We start from the raw sequence: 18,529 nt of genomic DNA, 5'->3' as shown, positions 1-18,529 counted from the left end.
GAGAGTTACCCACGCTCTCCCACTGCCACGCAACCCCCTCCCCATGCCTCCGATGTCCCCCCTTACCTTATTTTTCAGATGGCTGGCCGGAGGGATGCCTACTCCCTCCGGCCAGCTGGCCCATCTCTTCAAAATAGCAGGCCTTCCCCTCCCCAGTACATCCTGGGATGCACCGTGGAGGGGCCTGAGGCTCTGATTGGCCTAGGTTGTTTAAGTCCCTTCTTATGGGTGGGGCCTTATGCGGGAGAGTTGCATACTTCCGGCCAGCTGGCCTGTATCCAGGAAGGGGCTTTAGGCTTGATTGCCCCAGATGCATAAGCCTTTCATTTCTTGTGATCCCAAGTTTCATTCATACATTCATTCATAAAAACATTATTAAATAAGTAAAACTTTTAGGCTAGATTCACTAAGCTTACCGATCGTGCTCCAATCAGTTTATCGACCACTTTACGACCTCGACCCGATTCACTAACCTTCTTCCCAATTCGATCTGATCCGCGCATGCAAATGAGGGGAAACAGCATACAAAGTAGAAAGGACATGATTCACTAAACTAAAGAAGGCACACTGGCTGGGCTGGCCGATCAAAGAAGAAGCAACTGCTGAGGACCAGTAGCTTGTGCAAAAACCCTGCTCTCTGCCCCCACTCTCCAGCTCTTGCCGCCCTGCTCTCTGCCCCGACTCTCCAGCTCTTGCTGCCCAACTCTCTGCCCCGTGTTTGTACATTAATCGAACCACCCATTCTTTAATTTAAATCAATAGGGACCAGAAGCAAAAGAAATGGGCGCGTCAGCTGCCATCATCTCCAGTGCAAGGGATCTGTGTAGCGTGTTCTGTTCTAGAACACGCTGCAGTGCAGCCCCACTTTAAAACCGCAGGTTAAAACCACAGGCTTGCGAGTAAAAATAAAAGTTAAAAAATAATAAAGCAATTTTGTTCACAACAATAGCACATGCGCAGACCATCTACAGGCAAAGAAGATGGTCTGCGCATGTATCGGGATCGCTCTTCAGCAATCCATGTGGCCAGTTTGGGACGTGCCTCCGATCGGCATAATTTGCGTGGGAACGCTTTGTGAATCAGGGACCCAGCCACCTCATGGATCGTATCGCTCATGGATCGGATCGGATCCATGAAGTTAGTGAATCTAGCCCTTAGTTACCTAAATGATTGTTAAGAGCACATAGGGAAGGTTTAAACACAAAGCTGTGAACGGCGGGAAACTAAGGTTTATCTAAACTAAACTAAACTAAACCTTAGGTTTGTATACCGCGCCATCTCCACAAGCGTAGAGCTCGGCACGGTTTACAGGGTTAGGTTGAAAAGGAGCTACAATGAAGGGTTATAGGAAAGGAGCTAGGAAGATAAAGAGGGACAGGGTGCCAAAGAGCGGGAGGTGTTAGATTTTTGAAAAGAGCCAAGTTTTCAGGTGTTTGTGGAAGGATTGGAGGGAGCTTGAAATTCTGAGCGGGGATGTGAGGTTGTTCCAGAGTTCTGTGGTTCTAAAGGGGAGGGATGTTCCTAGTTTTCCTACGCGTGATATACCTTTTGCAGAGGGGAATGATAGTTTCAGTTTTTGGGAGGATCTAGTGGAATTAGGGTTAGAGGAGTTCCAGAAGAGAGGGATAACGGGAGGGGGAGGATGCCATGTAGGATCTTGAAAGCTAAACAGGCACATTTAAAGAGAACTCTGGAGTGAACTGGGAACCAGTGAAGTTTGGACAGGAGTGGGGAGACGTGGTCGAACTTGCCTTTAGCAAAAATAAGCTTGGCCGCGGCGTTCTGGATTAGCTGAAGTCTATGGAGTGTTTTTTTTAGTTAGGCTTAAATAAATGGAGTTGCAATAATCCAGTCTAGAGAGGATGGTGGATTGAACAAGGACGACGAAGTGAGAATGATGAAAGTACGATCTCACTTTCCTCAGCATATGAAGATTAAAGAAGCATTTTTTTACTAAGAAGTTGAGGTGGTCATTGAAGGAGAGAGAGGAGTCTATGATGATGCCAAGGACTTTACTTGAAAACTCAAGCTGAAGAGTGGAGCCGGAAAATAATGGGATGGAGGTGGGTAAATGACCTAATATTGGGTCGAGCCAAAGTAGTTTTGTTTTGGACTCGTTCAATTTCATTTGTACAGAATGTGCCCAGGATTGAAGGTTCATTATACATGCGGCTATGTTCTCGGCGAGGTTAGTGAGGTTCGAGTCGATCTCAAGGAGGATGAGGCTATCGTCAGCATAGGTGTAGAGAGTTTCCAGGGGGGATAGATGAAGGAGTTTCAAAGAGGACATGTAAATATTGAAAAGGATAGGAGAGAGGGGTGAGCCTAGCGGGACTCCACATATTGGCTTCCAGGGAGGGGATGAGGTAATGTTTATGTTAATGGTGTAGGAGCGTAAGCGTAGGAATTTCGAGAACCAGTCTAGGACTGTGGAACTTATGCCTATTTCAGAGAGTTGAAAGATTAGGATATCATGATGGACGACGTCGAAAGCTAGCTCACAAGAAGGGAGGGGAAGCAGTCCATTTGGTCAGAGAACCAAAGGCAGGAATTTGAAGTCTTTTTAATTCTTTACCTCTACAGATGTTTATGCACTTAAATCTTTTCCTAAATCCTGCTTAACCAGCAAATTATGTAATTATATGTATATTATTCCTATGATTTTCTCACTATCCATTTCTAATTTGGTTTTTCTGGTTTTTACTTGGCTATATCCTTTATTTCTATATCACTTACAAAATTTTCTTACATACTCTTTAATATGGGTGTTTCCTTATCTATCAATTTTATTTCTAGCTAGTAAACCCAAGAACAATCAGAAAGTAGGTGACTGTTTTGTTTTTTATTTTTGCATATATCAACCAAATACCTTTTATACTATCCATCTTAGGACGGCTTGCCATATCCTCATTTATTTGAGCCAAAGGGCCACATCCTCAGAGGATTGGGGAAAGTGCAAGGAGGAAAGAAGTCTATATGCCCTCCCTACCTCCCAATGAATGGAGGAAAGGGGAAACATGTATTTGTTCCATAATAAGTAAGCTCTTTTTTCAATTTTGTGGTATGTTTTTGTTTTATTTTGATTTCTTAGCCCCATGGTCGTGTGAGTTTTTTCACCAACAGCAAATGACTCTTCATCAGGCTGTGGCTTAGAGTAGAGAATGACACAGGGACCGTTTACAGTGGTAAACCGCGGGTCAACACAGTAAATCTGCAGGAATGAAGACATTTGCAACTGGTTTACCGCGAGAATGAGGACAAGACCATCACCGTCCCACGGGAATGGGGACAAGATCTTTTACTGCCCCGTTCGAGCAGTGAAAAGTCTTACTCCTGTGGTAAAAAAAATTGTGCCTATGTCAAACTCGACATCTTCTCCCCAGCTCCTATTGCGCCTATTTTACCTTTAGGAGCCAGCCACGCCACAATGAAGACAGAAGGAACCTAAAACCAAAGCCTGAGACCAATGTGATTTGAAGAACAAAAAGAAAAAAAATAAAATTATTTTATATTTTGTGATTAGAATATTTCAGATTTGAAATATGTATCCTGCTAGAGCAGGTATTAGACATAACTGGGGACCGCAAAGTCCAGGCTGTGCTTCTTTAGCTTCCAGCTGGCTTAGGGCTCTCTCTTGACCAGGGGGCAGTTGCCCTAGTTGCACTCCCCTAACATTATTCTTGCCATGTGTGATTAAAGTATTCTGTAAGCTTGATTTTTCTGTGTAGAATTCTGTAGTAGAGTAATTTGGTTTGTTCAGTTTTCACAATAGTGAAGGGGATATTTGTGAAAGGGAGGGGAGATGGGTTTTGTTGAACCTTGCTCTGTTTTATTTTTGTTTATAAAATGACAATTGTCAGAGGAGAAGCTTCCGCCCACACACGCGCGACTGCAGGGTGGCACAGGCAGGCTTCGCCAGCATCAGTTTCTTTTCTAAAGCGTCATGAAGGTAAGGGGGAGGAAAGGAGGGAGGAGATAGATTTGACCAGTGGTAGGGAGGGAGGGAAGGGGCCGCGCGCTTTCCCTCCCTTAAGTTTTTTTACACCGTGAAGGTAAGGGGGAGGGAGGGAGATTCTAGGGCCCCTGAAGGGTGGTGAGGTGGCGAAAGGGAACGGAGGATGCTGCGGGAAGGGGACGGCGGAGACAGGGCGGTGAAGGGGACAGTGATCCGGTGATGGGGCAGTGATGGGGACAGATTTTTTTCCCTGTGTCATTCTCTAGCTTAGAGGTGAGCCTGAAATAGGGTTGCCAGATTTTCCAATCGGAAAATCCAGACCCCCCCTAGATCCGCCCCAGGCCTGCCCAGGTCAGCCCATCCCTGCCCTGTAACACCTTAATCCCGCCCCCAGTCCTGCCCTAGCCCCGCCCCCCATTGCCTGCTCTTATCGGGCAAGGAAGAAGTCCGCGTATGCACAGACTTCCTCCCTGGCCGACGCGATTTGAGGAGGCTTTTCAAAACCTGGACAAAGTGCCGGGTTTTGAAAAGCCATCTGGACCCCCAGACATGTCCTCAAAAGGAGGATATGTCCAGGGAAATCCAGACGTCTGATAACCCTAGCCTAGAACTGCATCTTTCCTGTAGATGTCCTTCAGGAATGTGCACTATAGGCTACAGTTGCAGCAAGGCTCCCATGCTACCTCCTTGCATTTAGCTGCTTCCAATTTCATTTTTTTTTTTCATGCATAGGCTTGTGTGACCTTAGAGCAGAGGTGGACAGTTATAGATGGTAGTATTATCTCTAGTGGGCCACACATAGAAAATGAGCGTCATATAATTCACAGCCAACAATATTTCATGTGACTGAATGAACGAACATAAGTATTACCACAATGGTCCATTACCTTATATTTACTGTATGTCATTAATTTAAAAGTTTAATGAGATCTTTGTAACTATGCATAGTTCTTCACTAGGTTCCAGCTATTCTGAAAATATTTTCAAAATATAGTCCTTAAGATCACCAAAACACTGGTGATGTTTGTGCAGGCTGTTTTCTATGTATACTTCCCATAGTCTTGCGGGACACAGGTCACCCATCCTTGCCTTAGAGCAGGGGTGGGCAACTCCAGTTCTCGAGGGCCGTAATCCAGTCGGGTTTTCAGGATTTCCCCAATGAATATGCATTGAAAGCAGTGCATGCAAATAGATCTCATGGGGAAATCCTGAAAACCCGACTGGATTGTGGCCCTCGAGGACCGGAGTTGCCCACCCCTACCTTAGAGCATGTACTGATAGTCTACCTTTCTCCCAGAAGTCAAATGGAAGTAAAAGACAATGGGGTAAGATGAAGGGTGACTATGGGCTGGAGGTACCTTTTAGATCACAGTTTGTTCATCTCTGCAATAAACTGAAGAATCTTTGTATAAAAAAGTCATATTCTGTATGTTTTAGTCCATTAGAACCCTGGCCTTCTGTATTTCCTTCAAGGAAAGGGGAAAGAGATTGGGACTTGTATACTGTCTTTTTGTAGTTTTACAACCACATTCAAAGTGGTTTACATACAGGTACTTCTAGCATGTTCCCTGTCTATTCGAGTGAGCTCACAATCTATCTAATGTACCCTGGGGCAATGGAGGATCTAGTACAAGACGATGGAGGGGCTGTTTTTGGAGTTTCCACTCTGTGTCTAGCTGTCCTCATTTCTTACTGAATCTACATGAAATGTGGCAGCACAAGAGTTCAGGCTGTCTTCCAATCTTTGTTACTCCCAATGACCCTTCCTTTTCCTATCTTATGCTGCAGGCACCTGAAAGATGTGATTTTACTGACGGCTATAGTCGAGGTGCTGAGCTGTTTCTCTCTCTATGTCTGGTATTTCTGGCTCTTGGTAAGTTATTGGTTGCTCTTTGTTACTATCATTTAAGTTTACCAAAGATATAACCTTGCACTCTTATAACAAGCTGTTTGTATCTATCTTTCTGAGTATGTGCATAGAACAAAGTGCAGATCAATGTAAGATGAGAGCAAAATAGTCAAAGGAGCTTATGAATCCATCCTTTGTGGTTCTTCTGGTGATACCTCTTAGCCCCAATCCATTTCCATCCCTATCACAAGTGCCAAGAGAACATAAGAACTGCCATACTGGGACAGACCGAAGGTCCTTCAATCCTAGCATCCTGTTTCTAATCATGGCCAACCCAGATCCTAAGTACCTAGCTAGATTCCAAGTAGTAAAATAGATTTTATGCTGCTTATCCTAGGAATAAACTGGATTTCCCCAAGCCATCTCAATAATGGTCTATGGATTTCTCTTTTAGGAAATTATCCAAACCTTTTTGAACCCTGCTAAGCTAACTGATTTCACCACATTTTCAGGCAACAAATTCCAGAGTTTAATTACATGTTGTGTGAAGAAATATTTTCTCTGGTCTGTTTTAAATCTACTACTTAGTAGCTTCATCGCATGCCCCCTAGCCTTAGTATTTTTGGAAAGAGTAAACAAGCGATTCACATCTTCCCTTTCCATTCAGTATTTTATAGACCTCTGTCCTATCACTGTCTCTTCTCCTGCTGCTGTCCTTCCTTTCCCATTCTGTACAGATGCAGAATCTTAGGCACCTTAGGAGCATAGTAAATCACAGCAGATAAAGGACCTGAATGGTCCATCCAGTCTGCCCATTATAAATTCACAATTAAATTAATTGTCTTTTATCTTTGATATTTCTGGGTCATTGACTGTAAAGTCCACTCGGTACAGTCCTTAGGTACCAACTACTGGAGTTGTCGTTGACGCTCACTCCAGCCTATCCAAATCATCTTTCTTGTGGGATACAGACCATAAAAATCTTCCGAGCAATGTCCTAATGTTCCAAATTACTGGAGTTCCCGTGGAAGTCCTCTCCAGCCCTTCCAAATCCAATTGCCATATACAGGACACAGACCGTGCAAGTCTGCGCCTAGTACCGGCCTTAGATCTTCAGTTTATATCCTTCATTTTTTGATTGGCGATCTTCTGTATTCATCCCACACTTTTTATAATTCCCTCACCGTTTTCCTCTCTACCATTTCCTTGGGAGGGCATTCCAGTCAGGGAATGTAGTTTCCTCTCCATCCTATCTCTTGCTGCAGAAATTCCTGGCTTTTCTTGCCTTTTCTTTATTTTACCAAGAGCTTCACCCACCTGTGACTGAAGCTGCCAAACCTTATCAGCTTCTTGGTGACACTACTGAGCCCTGCCAAACCCTCATCTCCCCTGTGTTGCTTCCATCTTTTCACCCTATTGCTCTGTTTGTTCTTTTCAACTTTTTGTCTTATCGCTTCGCGGATTTCCCTTCCTTTATTTCCTTACCCTGCTCCAAAGACACTTTTCCTTCCTCTCACCCTCCTCCATCTAGTGATGCTTTTATGGTTTATGGAGGTTTTTTGTTTTTAAACTTATGTTTATTATAAGTGGAAAGAGCCACAAAGGGCACTGTACAAGGCAAAGGTGAAAACACAAAAACAATCATGTACAGCAAAAGCCAGAAAAAACACCCAAGCCCCCAGATAGAGCCCTCGCAAGGAATCTTAGCAAGGAGGAACCGATCCAGGGTGAACATCAAAGGACAGGGGCAGCAGGCAATATAACTCTCTCATGACAAACAAGCCCAGACCCCAACCACTAATTTTAAGTAAGCCCCCTAGCACTCGGACATCATTTACACCCAATTCTCTCATACTCAGACACACCAACAACCACAACTCGCAATCCCTCACGCACCCTACGTAGACCCAACCTCTCCTAACCCCCTACCTCTGAAGCACCCACGCAATGAAGGAGAGCTTGAAAGATGGCCTGGGAGTCGGATAAGCGGAAGGTAAACATACCAAAGGTCACTCAGGCCACCAGATCAGGCAATCGCTCCCACAAGGTAACATAATGCTGCTTAGATAAGTGAGAGGACCTAGTGTAAGCCCTAATCTCAAATTGAGCCAATTCTTGAAGTCTACTCTTCCATTGGGCCTCCAGAATAGTATCTGCTGTAACCCAGTATGTCAGAATCAACTTTTTAACCAAAAGGATGGCATTATACAGGACTCTACACTATGGTAGGGTCAGACCCTGTTCCTGAAGGGGTCCCTGAAAACCCAGTAAGAGGGTGCCATAATCCCATTCCACAACACAGCCCCACCCCCAGATGGTCAGTTTAGAACATTCAAGAAAGAAATGAAGGTAGGTGCCTGATAAGCACTGACATTTAACACAAAGGTCACTATCCCACAGCCCTATACGAGCCTCCTTCATGCGGGTGATATAGGCCCTGTGAAAGATTTTGTATTGAAGTTAATGAAAATCAGCGGATTTCGTGAAATCATATAAGGTTGTAAAGCACTCAAGGAATTGGAGCTCTGATATGGTCTGGCCCAGATCTGCCTCCCAGTGCGCCCGTAGTGCTCCCAGGACCGACAGGGATAGAGGATTTCAAAAGGCGGTACCAGTAGAACAGAGTATTAAATGGAGGTGGAGTAACGGAAAAGCAGCTGTCCAGCGGGCCCTTAACCCACGCTCCCAGATGTTCGTGGCACTCAGCATCCCAGTAGTGACGAAGCTGGAGATAAGCGAATAAAGATCGAGAAGGGATATTCCAACGATCTCGAACCTGTTGGAAAGAAGGAAAGGCAGTAGGGTAGAGATCCATAACATGCTCCATAGTTACACAGCCCTGTGACGCCTAGTCCCGAAACACCAAGCAACCCCATCCCAGGGAAAACTGGGAGTTCCCCTCCAGCTGCAAGAAAGGAGATACCGCGGTACTAAGACCCTGTCTGCACCACCACTGCCAAGCCCGTTGTAGAGGCAACAAAAGATGAAAACAGGTCCGATAACGTTTGGAAGGATCGGACTGAAAATGAAGCAGATTAAGAAAAGTAAAGGGTTGACTCCAGTCCATCGCCCTTTCCGGGGGGAAATACCGAATGTGCCCCATGTACCCTTCATAAATCCAGCGCATAAGCGCTGCCACATTATAGAAACGGATATCAGGAATATTGATGCCACCCAGTTTCTTATCTAAGGAGAGCTTAAGCGCTCCAATCCGAGGAGCTCTAGACTTTCAGAGAAACCGAGAGATAACCAATCAGAAACGCAGCTCATCCCGCTGATGCAGCTAAAGGGGCATAGTCTGAAGGGGGTACAACAGCTTGGGGACCAGAACCATCTTCACAAGGGCAGCACGACCCAAGAGCCCCAATAAAAGATCCTTCCAGGCTAGACATAATTTCTCAATAGTCTCAAGAGGGCGGAGGACATTGGCATTGTAGAGGGTAGATGGACTAGTACTTAAATAGATGCCTAGATAACGCATGGGTTTATGTGAAGGAGAAATGGGTACCAAAGCATGCCAAGATTCTGAGGGCCCAGCAACAAGAGCTCTGACTTACTGCAATTAACTTGCAGCCCAGATAGGGCCCCAAAGGCGCGGATCACCTCCAAGGCCCTAGGTAGATGGACCGAAATGTTTTCCAAGAACAGTAAGATATCATCTGCAAAGAGACAAATTTTGCATTCATGACCCCCCCCCCCCCAAATCCCCTGGATAGCTTCTGCCTGCCGGATCTTGAGAGCCAGAGGCTCTATGGCCAAGAGAAGGAGAAGGGGGGAGAGAAGGCAACCCTGCCGCATACCCCGCTGTAGCCCAAAAGCATTCATGAGCCCCCCATTGATCAAAAGCCAAGCTTTGGGGTCATTATAGAGAGCAGTTATCCGAGCCAGAAAGTTCCCCGAAAAACCTCCCCAATCCAGCACCCAAAAAAGATAGTCCCAAGAAATGCTGTCAAAAGCCTTCTCCATATCGAACCCCGCCACAGCTGACTGGCCACCTTTCCCAACTCCGACGTAAATGGCACCCAAGACTTTCAGCAAGCTCATCGAGGCGTATCTCCCGGGCACAAAACCCATCTGATCCGTGTGAATAAGACCAGAAAGAAAGCAATTCAGGCGTCGCGCCAGAGTCATGGCCTGTAACTTAATATCCTGGTCAAAAAGGGAGATAGGCCTGAAGGAACCCACCAATTCGGGATTTTTGCCCGGCTTAGGGATCAGCACTACATGAGCAAGATTATCCGGATATGCTCCTCCCCCAGATGCCACTGCGTTACACATGGCACTGAGAGGTTCTGCTATCAGATCCTGAAGGATCCGGTAATATTTCGGGCCTAAACCATCAAGGCCGGGTGCCTTGGCTAATTTGAGAGATTTAATGGTCATTAGCATCTCCGGGCCCGTGATCGGGGCACTCAAAGATGCTGCCTGTGCTACCTCTAAACAAGGCATCCCCAGCCCCTTAAAGAATTCATCCAGAGCGGACCAATCCAAAGGCCTACCAGTAAATAGTGTTCGGTAAAACCGGACGAACTGCTCAGCAATCTGCTGCTCCCCATCATAGCGGATCCCCTGGGTATCGCGAATTGCCATGATAAGTTGACATTTTTTGAAAGGGTGGACAAGATTAGCTAGAAGCTTCCAGGTCTAGCTCCCCCATCTATAAAGTTGATACCTGTGATAGGAAAGTGAATGCTCCATGTGCAAATTGAGCAAGGCCTCTATTTTACTTCGAAGGGTTTTGTATGCGAGACGGTCCACTTCAGATAATGAAGTAATATGCGCCCTCCTATAAGTATGTAGTTGCTGGGTCAGCTGTAGAAGTTCACCCTCCCGCTCTCGCCGTTTAGCTGCAGTGTAGGCAATGATATGGCCACACAATACCGCTTTAGAAGCAGCCCAGAAGGTCACCGGTCCCACATCAGGAGTGTCATTTAAGGTCTGGTAATCCACCCACCGAGATATCAGAAACACTCGAAAATCCAGGTCAGCATACAAATGAGGGGAAAATTTCCAAAACGAAGCCTTGTGAGTAAGGGCTACAATCAAAATAAGCACTACGAGCGCATAATCAAAGACAGCAGCTTCGGTTATCTCCGTCCTGGTAGTTTTAGCAAACAACTGCTTATCAATAAGGAGATAATCCAACTGGGAGTACACATGGGCAGGATTGCCTCTGGAACGTTGGACCCAGAGGTCCCTGGTATGGTCAGACACCCGGGCCCTGGCCAGATGAGTCACAAACCAGTACCGAGCATCAAATTCCTGGCCAGGTGGGACACACTCTTGTAGCTATTCATCAAAGGTCGGGCCGGTCCCAAAGAGGCAGGCAAAGGCCCCACACAGCGCCCCAAACACATCAAGCTGCCCCCAAAATGTCCAAGACCCTGTGTTAAACTATGGGACTGAAGGAACAAAAACCCCACAGGTCCGAGCAAGTTTCCCCCCCCCCCCCCCTCGCCTACTGCCGAAACACCAGGGTAAACCTTTAGCTGCCACAGTTCACCTGAACCCCAGGACAGTGGAAGAGGATCCTCCACCAGAGGCACTGGAGAACCACATACCACAGTCTGTGAAGCCATCTAATACTCCTACATCTAGTACTATATGAGAATGATGCGTAAATCCTGTGCAAGAGAGAGCCTTTCAGAGGCTGTTCCTCTAACAACCATGGTTGATGTAGACCATCTATTTCCTCAGAAGCCAGCTCCCTCTGTCAATTGAAGAAATACTTCACCTTTGTACTGATCCTGGTTGCTATCAAGGTGAACTGTTGCGGTTCACAGTGATCCAGAATAAGATGAAAGGCCTGTTGACCCAGCTCCAGGAGGGAGCAACTGAGAATTTCTGCCTATACTTTGTCCATGCCTTCAGTGTGGACTGCTGAAAAGGCCTACAAATGGTTCTTTGCCCACTGACTGACATATTGACTCTAGGGCCACTGTTTCACCTGGAATCGCTCTGCATGTTTATGTATGCCACCGCTGTAGCAGTGGCTGACAACACACTGATCAGTTTCCCTCAAGAGTGACTGAAATTCCCAAAGTGCTAAGCAGATTGCCTGGGATTCCAGGTGATTGATGGCACCAGAACGCCTCCTCGCTTGACTGTGTACCTTGCGCCCCTCCTGACCCAAGCAGTGAACTTCCTAACTGAGGAAATTTCCATTTGTGGTGACCAGAAGCCATTGCAGGGAATCTAGAGGAACCCCCTTCAGCAGATGAACTGGACTGTCCCTCCAGGCTAGACTGAGCCTCACATTGGATAACAAAGGACAGTGGAAATCCTGTGAGGCCAGAGCCGATCAGGACAACAGGGTCTCCTGAACTGGGCGCATAGGAGCCCTTGCCCAAGCCAACACCTCTAGCATACTAGCCATGGAACTCAAGAACTGCAAGTAATCACAAACTGGGGGCTCAGAGATTACACAATCAGCGCAACTGTGCCCAGAGCTTCTCCACCCACTCCTCTGGAAGGAAACCATATCAAAGCGGACACCAAAATACTCCAGGGATTGAAACAGGGCCAGATGGTTCTTGGGCTGGTTCACTACCCAACCCAGAGATTCCAAGAGGGAAATGACCTGTGAGGTAGCCGAGTCAGTTTAAATAATAAATCCCTGACACCAGAGGTGTACAGCTACTAAACCTATCACCTTGGGAAAAAATGCCTTAATCAAGCCAAAGGGCAAAACCCAAAACTGAAAATGCTGCCCTAACACATACACAAATGCAGGTATCTCTCTCTTGTGATGATCTGCAGTGGGGAAGTGAGGATAGGCCTCCATGAGGTCCAGGGAAGTCAAGAATTCTCCCAGCTGCACCAAGGCGATGATAGAGCAAAGTGTTTCCATCTGGAAGTACTGGACTTACAGACAAATAGCTGCCTCCATTGAGGTCCAGGGTGGGTTGAAAGGAAATGCCCTTCTTCTGAACCATGAAATAAAGTGTCTGTCCAGGTTCCACCACTCCTAGATCACAGAGATGCTGAAGGGTAAGAGTGACAGCCTGGTGCTTTAGAGCTGAGGCACAGTGAAGAGGTCATAAAGGCATGCGAAACCAGACAGATGAACTCCTCTTCACAACCTCCAGAGTCAAGAACTCACTGATCTGAGGTGATGTGGATCCACTCATTGCAGAAGAAAGACAGTCTGCCTCCCACTGGAAAGAATGAGGGGCCTGGCATACTTTCATTGGCCAGGTCGAGTAGCTATGGTCCCACCTGAGGGCCCAGGTTGCTTGAGGCCTTGAAAGAACCCCTGCTTGAATGATTTAACTCTGCTCTCCACTTGGATCAAAAGGCATCAAGTGAACCTGAAGTCACCTGCATACCCTTGCTGCAGTCCATCCTTCCCTATATCCTTCACCAATTGGCAAAGTCTCTCTCTCTCTCTCCTCCCCCACCCAGCAGAATTGCCAATAGGGGATCGGATCTACCATTTTTATCAACGTTGGACCCATATCATATCAGACGGATGGGTTCTTCAGTTGGTTTCTCAAGAATATGCCCTCCATTGTCTGAAAATACCTCTGACCCACCCTCCAAAAGAGTCTACTTTCAACTCCCTCCAGAAATTTCTTCTTCACCAGGAGCCCTCAGCCCTTCTTCAGCTCGGTGCAATACAATCAGTTACAGTAAATCCCGAAAAAGACCAGAGATCAGAACATAAGAGTTGCCTCCGCCGGATCAGACCAGAGGTCCATCGCGCCCAGCAGCCTGCACCCGCGGCGGCCCATCAGGTCCATGACCTGTTAAGTGTCCCTGTCTTTCCTGTACCTATCTCTATGTCTATCTGTACCCCTCATCCTGTAGGTATTTATCCAAACCTTCTTTGAACCCCTGTAACGTGCCCTGCCCTACCACAGCCTCAGGGAGTGCGTTCCATGTGTCCACCACCCTCTGAGTAAAGAAGAACTTCCTAGCATTTGTTCTAAACCTGTCCCCTTTCAATTTCTCCAAGTGCCCCCTTGTATTTGTGGCTCCCCTCAGTCTGAAGAATCTGTCCCTGTCTACCTTCTCTATGCCTTTCAAGATTTTGAAGGTTTCTATCATGTCTCCTCTAAGTCTCCGCTTTTCCAGTGAGAAAAGCCCCAGCTTATCTAACCTATTAGTGTATGAAAGGTTTTCCATACCTCTTACCAACTTAGTTGCTCTTCTCTGGACTCCCTCAAGTATTGCCATGTCTTTCTTGAGGTACGGTGACCAGTACTGGACACAGTACTCCAGATGGGGGTGCACCATTGCACGATACAGTGGCATGATGACTTGCTTTGTCTTGGTCCTGATACCCTTTTTGATGATACCCAACATTCTGTTTGCTTTCTTTGAAGCTGCCGCACATTGTGCCGATGCCTTCAGTGTTGTATCCACCAACACACCCAAGTCTCTTTCAAGGTTACTTACCCTTAGCAATGATCCCCCCATTTTGTAGCTGAACATCAGGTTCTTTTTCCCTACATGCATGACCTTGCATTTCTCTATGTTAAAGCTCATTTGCCATTTTTTGCCCATTTTTCCAGTTTTGTTAGGTCCCTTTGGAGGTCCTCACAGTCTTCCGTGGTTCTAACCCTGCTGCAGAGTTTGGTGTCATCTGCAAATTTTATAACCTCACTTTATAACCTTATAATTCTCTCAACAAATATTTAGTGAAGAAGTTTTGCATGGTTTCTCTAGAAATTCTGTTACCCCTGCTAGAGAAGAGTGATTGGCTTTGCTCTCTAGAGGGCATTCCGAAAAATTAAAAGGGGACAGATTCAGAACCAATGCTAGGAAGTTCTTCTTCACCCAACGGGTGGTGGACACCTGGGACGCGCTTCCAGAGGGAGTGATAGGACAGGGTACGGTATTGGAGTTCAAGAAGGGATTGGACAATTTTCTGAAGGAAAAGGGGATAGAAGGATATAGATAGAGGGCTAGTATAGAGGTCCTGGACCTGATGGGCCGCCGTGTGAGCGGACTGCTGGGCATGATGGACCTCAGGTCTGACCCAGCAGAGGCACGGCTTATGTTCTTATGATTTGAAAGAAGCCTACACTCAACATTTCAATATTACCAGCCCACAGATACCAGCCCACAGAAAGTATCTTCGCTTTCAAGTAGGGGCTTGACACTTCCAATACAACCTTTTGGCCTTGCCTTTGTACCAAGAGTATTCACCAAGTGTCTAATAGTGGTGGCTGCAACCTTGCACTCTTATGGTTTTCTTGTCTACGCAGACTTAGAAAAATGGTTAGGCAAAGCATCCTCACTGAATCTGGCTCACCAGGCTACCACTTCTACAATTCATCTCTTGGAACTCCTGGGATTTGTAGTGAACAACCTGAAATCACAGCTTTATCTTGCTCAAAAACTGAAATTCATAGGAGCTGTCTTAGACATCACTCAGGTTTGTGCTTTTGTTCCTCAACAGAGTCTTGATAATCTGCTACACGTGTGTCAGACAGTCTCCTCCTGAACACATTTCAAGGCATGGCAGATGTTATGCCTTCTGGGTCACATGGCACCCACCGTTTACATAGTTCTGTTTATATGCTTCTATCTAAGAACACCACAGTGGACTCTCTCCTCCCAATGGATTCAGGTTTCAGACCTCCTTTCTGCATACATTCAGGTAATTCCAGAACTTCAGTAGTCCCTTCAGTGGTGGCTCACTCCATCCAATATCTCCAGAGGCTTACTATTCCAGTCTCCTTCCCTCCAGAAAGTCCTTACAACAGATGCTTCACTTCTCGGCTAGGGGGCTCACCTCAAAGACCTCAGCACTCAGGGGCTCTGGTCTCCTTACGAGAAAACCCTACAAATCAACCTACTGGAGTTATGGGCAATCCACAATGTTTTCTTCACCTTTCAAGATCGCTTGCAGAACCATGTAGTTATCCCAGGACAAGCAGGCAGCATATACTCACCTGTGGGTGACATCATCCACGGAGCACCGGTACAGACAGCTTTAAAAATGCATCACCACTTTAAGAACTTGAGAGATTTTGTAAACTGCCTGCACTACGCATGCACGAGTGCCTTCCCGCCTGACGCGGAGCTAAGAAGTCATGTCTCTGAACGTTGTTCAGTTTTTGCCATTTGCCTTCCCGCTCACGCATTTTTTTTTCTTAATTTGTGTTTGTTTACTTCTTTTTAAAAGAAAAGAAGAGGAACATTTTTTCCTCTTTTGTTTCTAAGGGGCTTCAGCTGCCAAGACCTTCATCTTTCCTCAACCATCGATTTGGCTGATGCGGTCTTTTCAACCATTTTCAGGCCACTAATGGGCTAAAAAATGAAAAAGAGTGTTGCAGGTGCCCAAGGCCAACCTCTTTTCCCGACAGTTGGTGTTTCAAGTCCCTTTGCCCAGACCACTGGGTGGCACTTGTGCTTGCTGTACTACCCTGCAGAAATGTTCAAGAAACTTCAACAGGAAAGATTGTTCAGGTCCGGCTTGGGCATTGACCAGAAACCTTCGTCGTCGAAGTCATCAACACTGGTGTTGAGAGACATCGTTCCGTCTGGTAAGCCAGTTCAGAGGCCGCCAGCTTCCCAATCGGTGTCGCAAGTCACTTTGCATCGAGTCTTTTGATGCTGACCAAGCAGCGATGACCACCTTCTGACTTGCCTCAACCTCAAGGTGTGCATCCTTATTGAGGTTACCCTCTTTGAGGCAAGCCATGGCAACGATGGTACCAGCAGATAAGCCAGAGATATTGGTGCTTTCCTTCTGAGTACCGCTTGATGTGCTATTCTGAAGGGACTTGGGTGATGCATGTAAACTGCTTACTCCAGTATCGACTCCCTTGGTACTGGTCCAACCTAAGTACAGGGCTACCAGGTCCTGAGGTACTGCAGGTGGTTTCTTCCGAGCGACATCGACATGCCATGTCTAGGTATCGATCCTCTTACCACTGGTCCATTTCTTCTTTTTTTTTTTTTTTTTTTTTTTAATTTTTATTTATAAAATTTTCATTCTTACAATAAATGAATAGCATAATATTTAATTTATAATAATTATAGTTGTATGTACAATATCATATCATATATATTGAATCCCTTTCCCCTGTTATTTGTTTTTTCATTTTTTCTCATATTAATTTCTATATTTCCCTCCCTAACCCTATATTATTATTATCAATGTGTTAAGATATCTGATCTTTAGAATATTTTGTCAATGGATCCCATATTTTCTTAAAATTTTTTATATTTCCTTGTTGTAATGCCAATATTTTCTCCATTTTGTAAATGTGACACACCGAGTTCCACCAGAATGTATAATTTAGCTTGGTATAATTCTTCCAATTTTGTGTGATTTGCTGCATGGCAACTCCTGTCAATATTAAAAGCAATTTGTTATTGTTTGCTGATATTGGACTTTGTGTTCTCATTGCAGTACCAAATAATATGGTATCATATGAGAGACCAATATGATTTTCTAGTAATATGTTAATTTGGGGCCAAATTAAATTCCAAAAGGCTTTTATGCAAGGACAAAAAAAAATTAAATGATCTAATGTCCCTACTTCTATTTTACAATGCCAGCATCTATTAGATCTAGTATTATCTATTTTTTGCAAGCGCGTCGGGGTCCATAACACTCTATGTAATAAAAATATCCATGTTTGACTCATAGATGCTGACTTTGTTAATCTTAATCTCCAGGACCAGAATCTTGGCCATTGAGATGCAGAAATTGTCTGTCCAATCTCAATGCTCCAAATATCCTTAAGTCCAGTTTTCTTTTTTTTATTTAGAAATCCATATATTAATTTATACCATTTTGCGGCTTGGTGTCCCAAGAAATCCGCCTGGAAACATAAAACTTGCAAACTATATTGGGTATTAAGATCTTTCCATTCAGGGAACCCTACCTGAATGGCTTGCTTCAATTGCATCCATTTAAAATATTGTGTTTTATTTAGTCCAAATTTATTTTGCAATTGTGAAAAACTAAGTAAGGAACCTTCTGATATGACATCATTCAATGTTCTTATTCCTGCATTTATCCATTGTTTCCAGACGATTTTAAATCCGCCAATTCTGATCCTGGAGTTTACCCATATTGATTGATTTAGAGATTTAGCTATTGGTTCTGGTGATAGGTTACTTATGTATCTCAATGTTTTCCATGTATCTAAAAAGATTCTGTTATCTTTATATCTCCTAGGCATTGTTATGGTAATTAGATGTTCTGGATATAAAGGGAACAGGAGTTGCCATTCTAAATACAGCCAATCTGGTACATTTTCCATGAGATCTGGGAGGATCCAATACATACCCTGTCTTAAAATATAGGCTTGATGATACCTATAAAAATTTGGAAAATTTACCCCCCCTTCCACAATTGGTCTTTGTAATGATACTAAAGCGATTCTTGGTCTTTTCCCAAACCAAACAAACAAACATTTCTTCATCAACAATCCAATGAGCATCGTTCCTCCTCGAATGCTTCAAAGAGAAAACATTGCTCCCTCATGTACTTCAAAGAGAACAACAGCTTCGTATCATACATCTTTCTAGCATGGGACCGGGACCAAAGTAAGCATCGATTTTCTCAATGCACTTCTTCATCGAGGCCTTCATATCTCTCAGACTTACCATCTGATTCAGTTGAGGACTTCTCTGAGTCTACAACAAAGTTTCCACTCAACTATCCACCATCAGCTAAATCTTCTTCTGAAAGACTTGTCACTATATTTATTAGGAAAGAGCTATCACTCGACCTAGAAGCTGATTCTGTCTACAGTGCT

The 18,529-nt window shown here is 45.1% G+C and overlaps 1 protein-coding gene across 4 annotated transcripts in view; it reads left to right on the top strand.

Annotated features, from left to right (window-relative positions):
• TMEM208 (transmembrane protein 208) overlaps positions 1-18,529 on the top strand; it is a 95,148-nt gene that overhangs the window by 67,101 nt on the left and 9,518 nt on the right. For all 4 annotated transcript variants that reach the window (XM_033942433.1, XM_033942431.1, XM_033942432.1 and 1 more), the window contains one exon: positions 5,744-5,828. In XM_033942433.1, the coding sequence (XP_033798324.1) occupies positions 5,744-5,828 (85 nt within the window). The remainder of the gene's footprint in view (positions 1-5,743; positions 5,829-18,529) is intronic.

The sequence above is a fragment of the Geotrypetes seraphini genome, chromosome 4 (genome assembly GCF_902459505.1).
Source record: "Geotrypetes seraphini chromosome 4, aGeoSer1.1, whole genome shotgun sequence".
Taxonomy (NCBI): Eukaryota; Metazoa; Chordata; class Amphibia; order Gymnophiona; family Dermophiidae; genus Geotrypetes; species Geotrypetes seraphini.
Note: the sequence above shows the minus strand (reverse complement) of the source record. Positions and strands in the feature narration are given on the sequence as shown.